Source organism: Gavialis gangeticus, unplaced genomic scaffold, assembly GCF_001723915.1.
Source record: "Gavialis gangeticus isolate Ggan-Ray unplaced genomic scaffold, GavGan_comp1, whole genome shotgun sequence".
Taxonomy (NCBI): Eukaryota; Metazoa; Chordata; order Crocodylia; family Gavialidae; genus Gavialis; species Gavialis gangeticus.
In genome coordinates, this window is record NW_017729024.1 from 1786573 (window position 1) to 1802510 (window position 15938).

Here is a 15938-nt window from a genome sequence, read left to right on the forward strand (position 1 = left end):
GCATGTACGCCTCAGGGCAGATGGCGCGTGCGTGCACGCGCACGCACACACACACACACGCACACACAGAGTGCACGTTTTTGGAGCTGAAGCTCACTTCAGATGCTGTCACAGATGTGATCTACTCTGGTTAGTCTACAAGGTAAAAATCCACCCAGCTTTCTACTTTATTTCAGGACTAGCATGGTTAATTAAATCTCTCTCTAGGAACCAGAACAGCTCTTCTCTCGTTTTTCTTAATATGAAAAGATCCAAAAACACTTTAGTCTATTTCTAGATTTTAAATGGTTCTACCTCTTGAGTGAATGCTTGGAGTTCAAATGGAATTTCTCCATTTGGTAGAGAAAGGATGGTACTGTAGGAAAAAAAGATATCGAATTGAGACTCAAGAGATCTGCATTTAATTCCCAGCTCTGCTAGGTATTTCCTGTCTGACCTTGAATTCTCTCTCTGAGAATTAATTCCTCCTGTGTAATGTGAGGATCATACTACTTTCTACGTCGTAGAGCACTGTGAAGATAAGTTCATTAGTTTGGTGCAATCAGATGTCACAATGAGAAGGAGCCACACAGATTACCTACAAAGACTGAGAGCATTTTAGCACTAATATCTGCATTACTTAAGGTCACCAACGTTAACACTGGTGCTTTAAAGAGCAACCAGTTCATTTTACAGTACTTTCTTTCAGACAAATATCAGCCCTTTAATTCACTAAAAAATGTTCCATCAATACCAGTGCTCACAGCAGCCCTTCACTGAAGCCAGAACAAGGTACTTTCAGGTTAAGGGAAGGTACTGTATGTCCATGCATCTGTACAGAGCGGTTCAAGAAGTCCTACAGCACTGTGTTATACTAGATAGTTTTCAGGCACAAATAGATATTTTTTCAGCTCAGTCGCACAATGAGTTAATGTGCTGTTTGCCAGAAGCATGCACCTTTTTGAGCATTCTGCTTTTCATCTAAAATTGGCAATTTTGCATTTTGATTCTGAACTATAGATGCCACTTTACACCTAACCACTGCTAACTATTTCTGTAATCTTACTGGGACTGATGCTATCAGCAAACAATGAGATTTCTTTTGCCCAAGGGAGTTAGAAAAGATCTATTCTGTTGAACTTTAAAAGGCAAAACTAGCAAAGGGCAAGCCTCTAGGGAAGTAAAATTGGATGACAACAACATCTAGTGTCAGCTTCCTTGGACAAGGAAATCACCTCAACTCCAAATCAGCAGAGGGCAGGTGGTTATATCAGAGAAATTCCCATTATCAATTCATTGGAGATGAGTTTCATAAGAACTGCTCTTCTGAGACTGAATCATTTACAACTAATACGCATCAGGACTGACAACATGGCAGTGACTGCTTGAACAAACTAATAGATGGGATCTCTCTCTGTTACCTACCATTGGAATCCCAACAATTTTTCTAATGACCAAAATAAACACCACTGTTAGTAAAGTAGATTTATCTGAAAGATCTAGCTATACTGATGCACAGCCTTCCAGGAGAAAATGGAGACATTTCAGGCAATCAGAATTTCTTTAGGTGTGCTATTAAAGGAGATTTCCATTTCAGTACTACTCTGTGCAAAAGGCCAAAAGACCAGTCAAAGATTACCCAGCGGAGTCAAAGAAAAAAACAGGCAGGAATCAACAGATGCATTCTTCATCCCCAGGACTCCTAATTTATTCTTTGGTTTTCCATGCTTGCCTCTAATTCCTAATGCTCTCATCAAGGTAAAATGGTTAAATGCTAAGTTGTCTGAACAAGACAGTCTTAGACATATTGCCTTAACCCAAATGGTCTTAGACTTTAAAAGTAATATACATCAATCCTTCAGCCTTTCTTCGCTCGGTTAGAGACTTTCCATACCAGGGATCCTGCTCAAACTGATATTACCTAATCTGCCCCCATAGTGTAAATCTGTTAACTATGAAATCACTTATTTACACCTCAAACTGTAGGCAATTTATAGCATAATTCACATATCAGTGCAATTTAAAATTACTTTCTAATCATAATTTATCAGACAGCATTGGCTATTATCAGTATCTACTCAGACTATTAATTCTGAGTCAGAAATATCTCAGTTTTAGTCTCTGTTCTGTCACTTGCCAGCTCTTGGACTCTGATTTACCATTTGTGTCCTAGTTTACCCATTTATAAAATTGAAATAGTCCCCAGCTGTCTTGTGCTAGATGTAGTCATGGAAATCTTGGAGAAGTTCTATTTATTATTACTATATAAACTGACCTAAATGCTAAACAAGCATTTTAGCTTATTAGCTAGATGCCCCATAATATTATAAAGGAAAAATTTAAGTTCCAATATTACACTGTAAATGTGACATTCATTTAAAACAAAACAAACATCAATCTTGTGCCCTTCCAGACAGAAAATCAATCCATTATGAAAAGATAAAAAGTACTCTCACAGCTTTCAAAATCAAGAAACAAATAAGTAATCTAATGAACTTTGAACCTGTTGTAAATGCTGATTAAAATTAAGAAAATGTAAATATTTGTATAAATCACCTTCTAAAAACATCTGATAATTAACAATTTTAAAATTATTAAAAAAAAACAAAATAAAGAAAGCTATCTAAGGTGGTTGATTTGTAACAGTTTATGCTTAAATCATGTAAGAGGCCGCGTTGATAATCTACAGTCAATGGGAAATGTTCCATCCATTGGAGCTACAGAATTTTCCATTACTGGTTATGGAGTTGGTTATTTTTTTGTACACTGGCCATAGATTAAGAATAACATTCCTTCCTAAATAGCTTGGAACCATATATTGCTACCTGGGGCTCTAATCTAGTTATCTGAATATTTCATGAAAAAAATCAGGAAGTATTATAAGCCAGAAAAAACAGTGACTGATGTAAGTGAATATTTACTTATGGACTGCATTATACAACATATCCATGTAGTAAGGAGTTGATACACCACAGCATAAAACCAATGATGTGGCTGTGACATCTGTGTAAAACATCTATTATTTTATAAGACTTGAATACATTTATATTTTTTCCAACTGTATATTATTCTGTAATAATCTGCTGATTCCAAGAATTGCTGATACTCTACAGCTACAAATAGAGCAGATGACAACGGTAACCATCAAAGCAGACTTAAACATTAAATCTCTGCTGTTTTGAACATGTACACAAGCCTTTCAATATTAATTTTACATTGTTTTTAAATATAAACAGTTGAATACGAATATTTGAATATTAAAAAATGAATGAAAAAATTAATCACTTAAATATGTGACCTGATAGACTTCGTTTGAACCATCCTGGTACTAAGGAGTTTGGAAAATCAGAATACTTCAGTACCTTAACACGGACTTGGAAGCTTAAAAAAAAATTAAGCTCTGATGTTTTTTAACATTTTGTCTAAAATTTCTTTTCCCATTTTCTTCCCTGTTTGCAAACATACTTTTATTGTTTTTTTCCAGATGAATGTAAAGGCTAATTTGTTTCTTTCCCTAAAAGTGCCTATTACTGACTACATGTGTGTGTGAGAATGTACGTTAATTAACTCTTCCAGTTACAAGTTGGGTGCAACTCTCCAGTAGAGGGAGATATTCTCTTTATAGTTTCCCAGCAATTAAAGAATTATAACAATTTTACCCCTAATTCCATCCTAATAAAAAATAGCCACCCCAAAATAGAAATAAATGTTAAGCCTCGGGAATAATATTCTGTTATGGGTAATTTTAAATGGATGATATTTTATACATAAGTTCACAGTGTGTATACTGATGGATAAGCTTATATAGCAAGAACTGTGTAGTAATAGTTACAGTAGATTATACTATGACTTCTTCCATAAAAATAATTAACAGAAAGGTTCCATTCGGTTCTAAAGATATGAATGCCTTCAAAAAGTGAAACTTGCTCCATCCACAGAACTAAGTCATTCCTTAGTTGCTTTTGGCAACACACAAAAAAGAAAAAAAGTGTTTCAGTATAAGAGTACATATTATTAAATAAATCTAAGAGTCTGTTTCCCATGAAACATTTATTCCGTTTTAAAATAATCTAAAACAGAACAAAGCATATGCAAATGCTCTGATCCAATCAGTATTAAATACATATTAACCACGAAACAAATCTCTAAGTTTTAAGTTAGTCTAAAACTAAATAAAAACAAAAAGTTTCAAAACTTTTTGGGGGGAGATACTCTAAGAATAAAGTCAGGTTCCTTTTCCCCTTCAAATTTTTCTAAAATCTGGAAGAAATTTCAATAATCTTCCCAGGAGGCATTGTTCATTTTTTAAGTAGAGAATGTTTTATGTGATACATGGATTGCAGCAGGAATTCCAGTAGTTAATGACTGGATAAGCAAATGTTAGAACTAACAGCTAGCTCTCTTATAGTTCCTTGTATCATTAGATCTAATACCTTAGGAAGCAAAGTATCTTTAGTCTCATTTTACAGATGAGAAATTGAGGCACAGGAAAAGTATCTGACTTTTTACCAGTAGATTACTGGCAGAGTGAGAAACAGAACTCAGTCTTCTAAGTCCCAGTCCCTTGTTCAAACTATCAAAAACTGTTGACCATCTTGACTTGTAGCTGTTGACAAAGGGTAACTTCTACCTCATTATAACAGAGCTGAGACTTCAACTAACAATTAACTATTTTGATCTGAAGTGTTTTAAAATACTCCAGATACACCTCCTTCATACATACTGTTGACAGAGACTCACCTGTAAATATAATTCCAAACCTTGTCGCCGCTGCTCCAGGACCTTAGGGACCCAGTTCCTTACATGCTTTGAAGGGATTTCTGGAGTTCTGATAAACTTCTTGAGCTTCGGGTAAACAACAAAACACAAATGAAAAAAATTAACATGTAAACACTCTAGTACTGTAACAGCATTCATACTGAAGGTAAGAGCAAGTAAGAAAAAACAGCCCATCACATTTTCTAATTATTTAATAAAAACCTTACAGAGGATTAATTAGTTGACTTTATTATATCTCTCCAAATATACAGACTGCAGAACAAAAGTGAGCTTAATTGTTAGCTGAACTGACCTACTGGAGAAGAGGAATCCAAGTGATAAACCTATGGAACAAAGGCACTAAAACAGTGATAGCTCAACCTTCTGGCCCCAGTGGACTGGATGAGTGGCATGGGGCCAATCTACTGGCTGGATCCTATAAGGGGTACCTGGCCTAGGCCCACATGCTTGATATAGCCCTTTATGCCAGATCTGGCTATGCAATGCAGTGACCCTGTGTGCCTGCCCAGTGGTACGTTGGTGCAATCTAGAACACAGGACCATATCATCCAGCCTGTGGGATCCAGAAATTCAACATCAGGGGAGCTGCCATTAATGTTCCCCTGCTGCCAAATTTTTGGATCCATGGGGAGACCACAGGCTAGATGACACAGCTCCTCAGCCTAGATTTGGCCTGTGGACCAGAGGTTGAACGCCCCTGCTCTGAAATAAATGGCAGCAGTTAGGTGATTTTAATACTTCAGCACTCCCTCAAATCATCACTTACATGTTCTGGCAAAATGGTTATTTGAATATTGCTTAGTGGAACCTAGAGTCTATACTCCTTACCAATCCTTTAACAAAGCTCTTAGTCATAACCTGTTCTGAACACTGCCTCACTTAGGGGCAGGATCCTGTAAGGTCCTTAGTATTCTCCAAGTCCCACTGATTGGCACCTTATAAAGTCAGGCCCTAAGAAGTCTGCAAATTACTACACAGGTGGACAACCTAGTGGACAGGGCACTAAACTGGGACTTGAGATGTGAATTCCTGACCCTGGTACAGAGTTCTTGTCTGATTTTGGGAAAGTCAGAGCATGTCTACACAGCCTCCTTGTCAAGAGTAGCACCACCACTTAGCAACACACACGGTGGCTTTAAAAGGAGTGGGCAGCAGCTGTTATTCTGTAACTGTTATGTGTGCATGAGCCTGTAGCAATAAAAGCATAACCAAACCGCATCAACTTTGACCTTGCTTCATCTTGCTTCTGCAGCAGTTGCCTCTCCTTTTTTGAAGCCACTCAAAGTACACGTTCATCCATACCCCAGACCTGACAATCAGGCAGAGCTGATAGCTTAGAGGGGTCTTAAGAGCTGTGATTGGATGGATTCTTTAAGTCATCCACTCTGCCTAATAGCCAGGCTTGAACAAAGCATTATTTTTAGCAATGGTTCAAGGCTTGACAGGCAAGCGTTACAGACATGGCCTTGCTTAACCTACCACTATTTCAGGCTGTGGATTCACAGATGTTTAAGGTGTTGATAGACACAATTCTTAAACCATTTAAAATGCTGTTTGGACCATAAGTGACTGGACGTACAAGTCAGTTTAGAATAGTTAAATCTACTAGAATGTTTCAAAAGTATACCTGGATTATTGGCATTATTGTCAAACAGTCTTTCTTGAACCAGTTCCATGTTACATGCACACACTAAACCATCTCAGCATGTTTACACATGCTCCAGAGGTGGAGGGAAGGGTCTAATTAAAGCATCTGCCATGCCTTGTGTATTCAGAGTCCCATGCTTCAAAATGGTGGTGGGGGCACTAACTAAAACTCATCAACCAAGCTTTAGTTAAAGCACCCCCCCACTATCATTTTGAAGCACTGGGATGATGAATACACTAGATACTGAGGCTGCTGGAGCATGCCAATTAGTACACTCCAGCAGACTTGGTTAGTCAAGTCTGTTCCAGCACACTATACTTTCAGTGCAACTGTTGGACCAGGCATGCCGCAGGTCTACAGGCACAATCTGTGACTAGTCAGTCCTCCAGGCATCCCACAGTGCACTTCTCCTACTCTCTCTGCAACCCCTACCTAGCAACTGGTTACTCTAGTATGCAGCCTGTACTGCCTGCATGTAACCCAGTCCATGCTGTCCCAGGCTGATTTGGATTTGGAGGGACAGGATGGTCAGATGCATAGGAGGGGTAACACTATTTCTGGGTTTCTGAGGTGCTGGGTGCTCTGGGGAGCTACCCAATGCCTCTGTAGCTTTTAAACAACACTTCCCCCAACCTGCTTGTCAGTTTCATTCCATGGGTGGCAACTGACCAAGCTTCAGGGCATCCTGCCAGGCTGATCTGAGCTGAGGAGGGGGTAGCAGCTACATGGCTAGAAGGGGTACTCCTACTTCTGCATTTCTGGGGGACTGCCCAAGGTCTCTGCAGCTTTTAAACTGTACTTTCCCCCAAGCCAATAGTGTCAATTTTATCCCATTCCCAGCAACTGACTTAGAAACAGAAGCAGCCAACTTGGCCATCTTGCCCTTCCACTCAAAATTAGCCTGGGATACCCCAAAGCCTGGTCATTGCTATGAATTAAACTGATGATCAGCTTGGGGGAAAATGATGTTTAAAAGTGGTGATGTGTGCAGCACCCAGAATATCCAGCTCCCTGGGAACTCAGAAGCAGGGTCCAGGCACCTTCCCACCCCAAGGGAAAGTCTTCCTAAGGCAGTAGCCTGAGCCAGAGACCCTGGACAGCCCCCTGGATCATTCAGCCCCCTACGAAGGGAGGAGCAGGGGTCCAAGCACCTCTCAACTATCTGGCCACTGCTTCACCCCCAAATCAGGCTGTGATGCGCTGAGCCCTGGAAGGAATGTTAAAAAAACATTGTTTTTGTATCCACCACCCTCAATTCCCCATTTGTAAAACTTCACTGGGGTTTTGTGAGGTGCTCAGATATTGCCACAGCAAAAACAGATAAGGAAACAAACTGACTGCCACTAAAGTAAAATTTTTAGAATAAATTTACAGACTTGGGCGGGGAGGGGGAAGGGGGATAAATAACTAACTGGTTTTCCAGAGAGCAGACAAACGAAAGTAATGGAGGAAAAAAGCAGATAGACTTTAAGTAGAACATAATGTGCAATAAATTATAAAAAGGGAGTAGCAACACTGCTATACAAGCTATCCCTAAGCATATTTCTAACATAATTTCTATAAAATACCCATGCAGCAGAGATCAGAAGTGCAACAAAAGTCATAGCAGATAGTAGCAGAATTTCTTCCACAGGAAAATATATAAAATACCCTTTTCCAATAACAACCAAAATACTTACATTTTTTTCTCAGTACTAAAAAAGCAAAACAACAACTGGAATGGATTCCATTGCATTTTAATAGGAGGTTACATTAGACACTCTTTGTGCTGGATATCGCCTCTCAGTAAATGTGAAGACAGAAAGACAAGGAAAGAAACTCAAAATTGACTTTGACATGCATGCCCACAGGGGTTTAAGAATTTACATTTCATTTTTGAGCTTCCTGAGATGTCACTATAGTAAAAAGCAGTGCCAGCATATCAACATCTTGGTGATCATAAAGTTATGAAGTTTCTACAAGAGAATCTCAATCACTATAGAAATATTTTGCAATTAGCTTATTTCATAAACATAGCAGGTCACAATTAAATGTTTCCTGGTTCTACCAGACTACTACCAAGTGATCTTAAAGTCACAGTATAAAACCCCATTTTTTCCTTTAAATTTGCCAAGAATTCAAAGATGCTATCATCATAGCTGTTGGGATCCATGACAGCTCTTGTAGGTGAGTAATGAATTGCTCTAGATGAAGAGAGACAAACCTGAAACAATACAAGCTTCCAGTAGGGCTTAGCTGCTTACAAGATAAATACTCTACAGCTGACACTTCAACTGATGATTAACAATTCTTGTTGCTCTCTCACCCTGTTATACAACCAATGCAATCAACAAAGACAGGTAAGTGTGTACCACAACTGTGTATGTATGTACCTATTGCAGTGGTCTCCAAACTTTTTTGATCGCGCACCCCTATTAGTAAAAAATTTTTGAGCACACCCCCCCAACATATGTATATTTATTTATTTATAAATTATATACATGTACTACTCGTGTACCGTGCGCGACATGTGACCTTCTGACATACGGACTGAGTGAGGGCGCCAGTGTCAATCCATATATTAAATATTAATAAAGCTTAATTTCTTTCTTATTTTTTTTAGTTAAAAAATAAATATAAATAGAAGTTCTAATATTTTCTTCCCGCACCCCAGTGGATCATCTTGCGCACCCCCTAGGGTGCGTGCACCCCACTCTGGAGACCACTGGCCTATTGCATATAAGTACAGAAACCTAAATCATTACAACATATTCATATTTTATTAAATTATCCTTATATTAATATGCAAATGAATATTATATAAGATCTATGTTTGTATGTTACTCAAGTAGTCCCTAAAACTGTTAGATAATGTCCGAAGCCAAATGTATACATTTAATGATTTTTTATCTGAGGATAATTTTTAAATATTTTAACTGACTTCAGGACTGTTTGATTTTTCCTTTATTAAATATATCAGTTTCTGTGGCAGTCATGAAAGACAGGTCAAATTATAAAAGTAAATAATCACTTTCCAATGTGTGATGGGACAAGAGAATTATACAAAATATTTTTTTAAATCAGTCTGAATTTATAAATACACTTACCAGTTGACACTGCCAGTTGGAATTTTAAGTATTTTTCAGGACACAAGATTAATAACAATGTCATGCATTTCTAACCTCTTTGGTACCCAAACCAATGAAGCCAAATATTCTAAAGAATAAATACTATATTTTCTTGTATGCCAGATGACCTCAAAGAAGACATGCACCTTATTTTTGGGCATATATATTTTTTCTAGGACTACAGTTGCAGAAAGCAAGGACAGAGCCTAATCTTCAGCTTACTTTCTCTTTCCTGCCCAAACAACCTGTAACTCTAGTTGCATTTAAAGACTGGTCTCCATGGATAAATCTATGAATTTGAAAAGAGAAAAAAAAAGCAGTCTTTGGGGCTGTGAAACAGGAGAAAAGAGACCAGGAGTAGCTAGCAGACAGCAAATTTACCAGAAAAGTTAGCTTGAATACTAGAACATCAAGACCATTAAGAAGGAGAGACAGTCTTTAGCACCTATGGGGTAAAGAACACTGAGCCATTATGTCAACTGTCTCCCTCAGCTGCTTAAATAGAAGTGCTATTACAGCTGCCTAGAGGAGCAGGAATCAAAGCAAGTGTGCTTCTATTTTGAACAGAAAATCAGGTTTCCCACTTGAGATACCCCCCAATTTTTGAGCTGATTTTTGGGGAAAAGATGCATGGGGTATGTAAGTAAATGAGGTATGTAAACATTAGAAATGGTTTAGATATACAGCTCTAAAAATTACTGATTTAAAACTAATGAAGATTTTAGGCAGAAGGCAAGGCAGGCTGCCACCAAAGGCTGCGTCACCATGAGTGGGAACGTGGGGTTTGTAGTACACTTCAAAGCCTTTTGAGGCTTCATGAAATGCACGCAGTGCTTATGGTTCTGTTTGCCACACTGCATTTTTGCAGAGTGGTGGCAAAATTAGACACCAGGAAATCCTGGCATCTAGAAAACCCGCAGCAGAAAAAAACGGGCTGGCACACATGCCTGCAGCATGTGCTGCCTGAAACTGGAGCCTGGCTAGCTAAAACCAGGCTCCAGTTACCAGCCAGGCTCCACATCCCTGGATCTCCACTGTGCAGCTCAGGCAGGTCCCAGGTAAGACTGTTGGCGCCCGCCAAGGTGCTGGTCCCAGCCTCCCCTACCCCACCCAGGGCAATGTGCCACATACCAGAGTGCGTGTGCAGAGGCATGCCCGGGGACAACTAGCAGCAGCAAAAATATGTGCTGCTGCTAGCTGTCTTTGGAACAAATAAACAATATTTTCACTGGTGTTCTGAATAAAGATTATCCTATCTGAAACTGGTAATAGAGACTTTCCCCCACATAATGCTGGAATGGCATTGCTTTACAGAATAAATAGGAAAATTCTCCTTTTCTACGCACACTACTTCTATTTGGCTCTGGTCCATTATGGAAACATCATCAGGCCAGAATGCTTTGAGTTACTGGGTGCTTTTAAAAGGATATTTTTCCCATAGCATTGGCTTCACAGGCTCAAAGAAGTTCATATTGTACCTTAAGATTTCTAGGTACATATTCTACCCTAGTGATTATTCTTTAAAAGGGAAATGAGGCTGGGAGGCAAGAGCACCATAAAATGCTTGACTGATGTACTGAAAACAAACTGTTATATGGCCACCAACACTGGAAGGCCACTATATGACACACACATTGATTGTTTACATTATAGAAAACAAACTGTTTAATCAGATGGAATTACTTTAAAGAAGTCTTTCTGCAACAAAAATTGATTGAAAATGAAGTGAACATGTTACAATCCACTAGCTCTGCTTTAAAGGACCTGCAAAGCCTGCAGGGAATGACGTTGCTCTCAGTCTACCTTTTTGGCAACTATAATTTTAAAAGGTATTAGCTTTTCTATGGAATAGCTGCCAAGGGAAGTAATTTAAATTGTGCCCTATATGATATTTATGGCATAATTTTAAAAAGGTAGTAAGTCCTCAGTTTAGGGGCCTACCAATAGTATCAGAGAGGAATGAGAGTGTTTTATCTATAGATAGAGAACAGGAGGAAGAAATTTAAGAAAAGTATAGAATCCATCCAAGCCAAACTTTCTCAGACAGTGTTGAAGACTTGCTGGTGTCCATATAGAAAAGAAAAATACACTAATGCAGACTGAGATACTTCTATTCTGTTATGAACAGAAGACATAAAAATTAGGCTAGGAAATGCCTAACGTATTATTGCAGCAGAAAACTAAGATTTGCATTAAGGTTTATGATAAACTGCTGAAGGGAAGAGAATGTGTTATAAAGTGGTCTCAAAATGGGAGATGCTTGAACACATTAAGAGTTTATATAAATTGTGACAGGAAGAGATGCTAGTGTTTTCAGAGAAAGTAATTAAAATTTGGCGAGATTTCTATCCTTTTGGGGATTCGGGAGAATACTTGATATTGGTTCTGACAGTTGATACTACTATAAGGAGTTAAAAAAGTCAGTGTTCATAGAGGAACTATTAATACACTGGCAATGTACAATGGATACATTTATTCTGTAATGAATATAATAAGAAAATATAAGTCACTACTGTTAACGGTGCACTACTGAAGCTGAATAGACAATGAGCAGATGAGGTGTAATGAAGGTAAGTAATTGAACAGTGAAGCATAAAATGTGCCTTGTTATAGTTGCACACTTTTAAGCTTATTTATTTTACTCCCATTTCTGGGGGAAGAGATGAAAAGACTATCAATCAAAAACAGCATTTTAAGATAGAATTTGAAGAGAAGCCATGCTGGCATAAGGATCCATATGAAAGAGTCTAGAATGAGAGAAAGCTCTGAATACTGTAGTTGCTCCCAAAACTTGAGTAGAGCAGAGGGAAGTGAAAAATCTCAAAAGGCAGAAAGTTAGATGGAAACTAAATTGTGTAGGGATGAACTGGCGACTTCAGAAGTTATAGTAAAATTAGGAAACTAAAACTGGAAGTTATGCATTACCACATTTGGTAGAAATAATTTTACACATCTAGGCTAAATATAAACGGTCAAAAAGTGTGAGGCTGAATCAATTTAACCTTCAGTTTAGTCTAAGCTGTGGAGACTGAACTAAAAATTAAGTGAACAGATATTAACTTTTGATTCTGGGAATGCAGCTACATGCCTGCAGTGGCCCAGGCCAAAAGCTTGGCTGGAGCAGATTGCTTCAGACAAGACTAGCTCACCCACTCTGTGAGGAGGGTATGCAGGGGAGATGCAAAGCATCCTGGGATGCAGGAGGACTAGAAGTTAACTTGAATGTGGAGGGGATCTGGGACAGAAGTTCAATAAACTGATTTAACCTAAATCAGTTAAGTCTGATGCTACATCCATCCAGGCTTATCTTAAACTGGTTTCAGTGACTTTGAAAGCAGTTTATGGGCACAGACAGAAGTGCCAATTTTAGCCTTATCTGGCCACAGACAGTAGCTTATGGCCATGACCAAACACAAGTGCATGGCTGCAGACAGTTTAAAAAATGGCTGATTGGGTGAAAATCTGACCCCTCATTGCATGAAGAGTCAAATGAAGACATTTCAAAATAGAGTGTCTTCTGTAACTTCTGTCTGCATGACATCAAGCTGTTTTCAGAATGGGAGGGGGGAAAGCGAGCAAAGGGAGTTCAGTCTGGGGTTTTTCAGCCCCTGCTGGAAGGTGGGGCAGGTGAACTGGGGTCCCCCCCCTCCAAATCTTGGAGGGCTCCAATACACCCACCCCAAACTCCAGAGCCACCTGGGAAACTCCTAGGATGAGCTCCCTCTCCTCCCTTTCCCCCCCTCCTATTCTGAAACAGCGACAGGCTAGGAGAAAGGAGAGGCTGTTACTAAGGGAAACCGGCTGCAGTCTCACAGCCAGCAAGTAGATTCCCCTCTTCCCTGGAACCAACAGTGAACTTCTGTTTGTTCCAGGAGATCGTTGTTACTCAGAATGCTTCCTGCAAGGTATTTTCACTTACAACAAGGAGCTACACTTCTGTTTGTACCCTGTGTGCACTGAACTTCTGTTGTGCTATAGGTTTGAACCTGTTTCCAATCACTTATACCAGTTTACATGCAAGTTCTGTCCCTAGCCCTAAAGGCCAGATTCTGCCTTCCTTACCAACAGTGAGCCATACCTTTCTTAAGTTTCTGACTGGCAAAGCATCATACATCTGCTTTCACTGTGTATATGGGATTATTCCCAGGAGAAAAGTTAAAAAATGTGCAAACTTGCAAACATTTTTGCAAGACTGGGGCTAAGCAAAATAGGCCCACTTATTCAGTGGTACTTTTCATGAAGTAGAGTAGTCAATATGCATATAAGAGGAAGGAAAAAGAGAAAGAAAATTGAGCTCCAAATATTTGGAATATGAATGGCAAAAGCATGAAAGCAAATTGAAATGAACGATTTTAAGGTGGCAGCTAGTACTATCATGCCAGCATCTAGTGCAGAGAAAAAAGACATGCATACACATACTAACTGCTATGCAAACATCTACAAACAAAATGATATTCTTATCATTTAAGGCTTTCTATGGCTTCATCTATTCTATAAAGTTTTGTTGAGAAAAATTTCATTATACTGCCACAGTTTTCCATGCATTTGCACATCCTGGCAAACCCTGGTCTCTCTCTCGCTTAAATAAATTCATGTTGGCAAATGACACCGCCTGTCTGTTGCCAAAGACCACAACTAAAACCAAGTGTGGAAAAGTTCCAATGACAAAACAATGTTGGGAACTGCAAGCCCTATGTTCTTAGCCATGGTAGACCAAGTATTTTGCTGACACAGCTTCTTTCAGTGAGTACAGGTTTCCCTCACTTTATGCAGGTTCTGTATGTACCAATTTGCTCTTATGCGATAACTTTTTATACCAAAAATTCATTATATGCAAGGTAAATTTAATCTTATGCAATTGGTGTGGTGGAAGCCCATAGTCAGCTGCTTTGTGCCATGTATTTTGGGAGTGATATGCACCAAAGTATAGTCTCCTGTGTGGATCTGTGCTCCTCGCTCGTTGTCTGTGACATGTTTCTGTAGTTGCCATCCCCATTACAGTAGTGCCCTGTACTGTCTGCTGTTGATGGGTACCAAAATTGTCTTGTAAAAGTGGTAGAAATGGGTCTGGGGGTCAGTACAGTCAAGGTCTTGGAACATATCCCTATTTTGTTACATTGTGAAGTGGGCTACCTTTATGCAAATTCAAGTTATGCACCGTTTTCCAGGAACGCACACACAGCATAACACGAGGGAAACCTGTACATGTTGCACTAGCAAAAGCAGCCAAATGTATGCACACCTAACTGACAAAGTAATGTCGGCAACTGTATGTCAACAAAACACCTGGCAGCAAAGTGTTCTAGGACGGATACAGTCCAGGAAACAGTATCTTTTGGAGTCTATTGAATGTGTCTTATAGGTCATACTTAGCTCTGCTTCTGCAGAATTCTTGTTTCCTGTTTTGCCAAAACTTGAGAAATGTTAAAATTTGCCTTTCTGAACATCCAATTTAAGTAGAATCAGCTAGCTTATTTTAGAAGGGGACAATCACATTTTCCTGTCACCATTCTATCCAACTCAGACACTAACTGGTGTCAAGTTGGGATGTCTGTGAAACTATCGTCTTAAATATACAAGGTCTTACATAATGTCTTTGCTGTAGAACTCTGGATAAAAGGAAGTCTATTATTTAATAGTGGATAAATAACATTGGTTTAAAGTGCAATGGAGGGACTATGATCTAGTAGGTCTTATACTTCTCTAGCTTGCTGAATACATATGAGCTATTTATTCAGTTCTATGAAGTGGAGGTTAGTCACCTAGCTCTCAAAAGGCAACAGAAATTGCTTGCCTAACTAGAAAAGAGAATTCTTTCCGTATTTATTTTCTATAGGAATATATATTATTTTATAACTTTATGAGATTCAGTCTTAAATAGAATACCGTACTGCCAAAAATAAAGCAAAGCATGAAATATTTCAGAAGTCTCCCATCCCTTTAACAAAAGTACTGAAGATATAGTGAACAAACCAACATGAAATATAAACATATACTTAAGATACAACATGACCAGTGACAACTTCAAAAGAAATTAAACAACCATTTAGTAAGATATAACTAAGTTACACTTCTACAAAGAAAATAATTACCTTTTTGTGGAGAGCATGAAATTCACTATACCTCTTTTCGACAAAATGTTTTCTTCCATTTACAAACACCTCAATCTTGAAGACCTGTAAAAATATAAAGACATAAAAAACTATTAATTTCACCTACTCAAAACACTCATTTGTGTGACACAGTAAGTTTGTGACCATGATGTATTTCATCCCTTTAATTACAGTAGCTGATCCCAAAAAACCCAGAAGACTCAGGAGACACAGGAGTGCAACATTGATTAATGAGGAGTCTGACTAAATGCTCAACTAACAAGTTTGTTCAGCAGACGCATCTAAAAGCAATTAAGCTTTGGATATTTTTGA

At 38.6% G+C, this 15938-nt stretch overlaps 1 protein-coding gene across 2 annotated transcripts in view; it reads right to left on the reverse strand.

The window, feature by feature from the left end:
- SNX24 (sorting nexin 24) overlaps positions 1–15938 on the reverse strand; it is a 192550-nt gene that overhangs the window by 77845 nt on the left and 98767 nt on the right. For both annotated transcript variants that reach the window (XM_019516818.1, XM_019516819.1), the window contains exons 2-3: positions 15606–15689; positions 4720–4824 (exon numbers count right to left, since the gene is read on the reverse strand). In XM_019516818.1, the coding sequence (XP_019372363.1) occupies positions 4720–4824; positions 15606–15689 (189 nt within the window). The remainder of the gene's footprint in view (positions 1–4719; positions 4825–15605; positions 15690–15938) is intronic.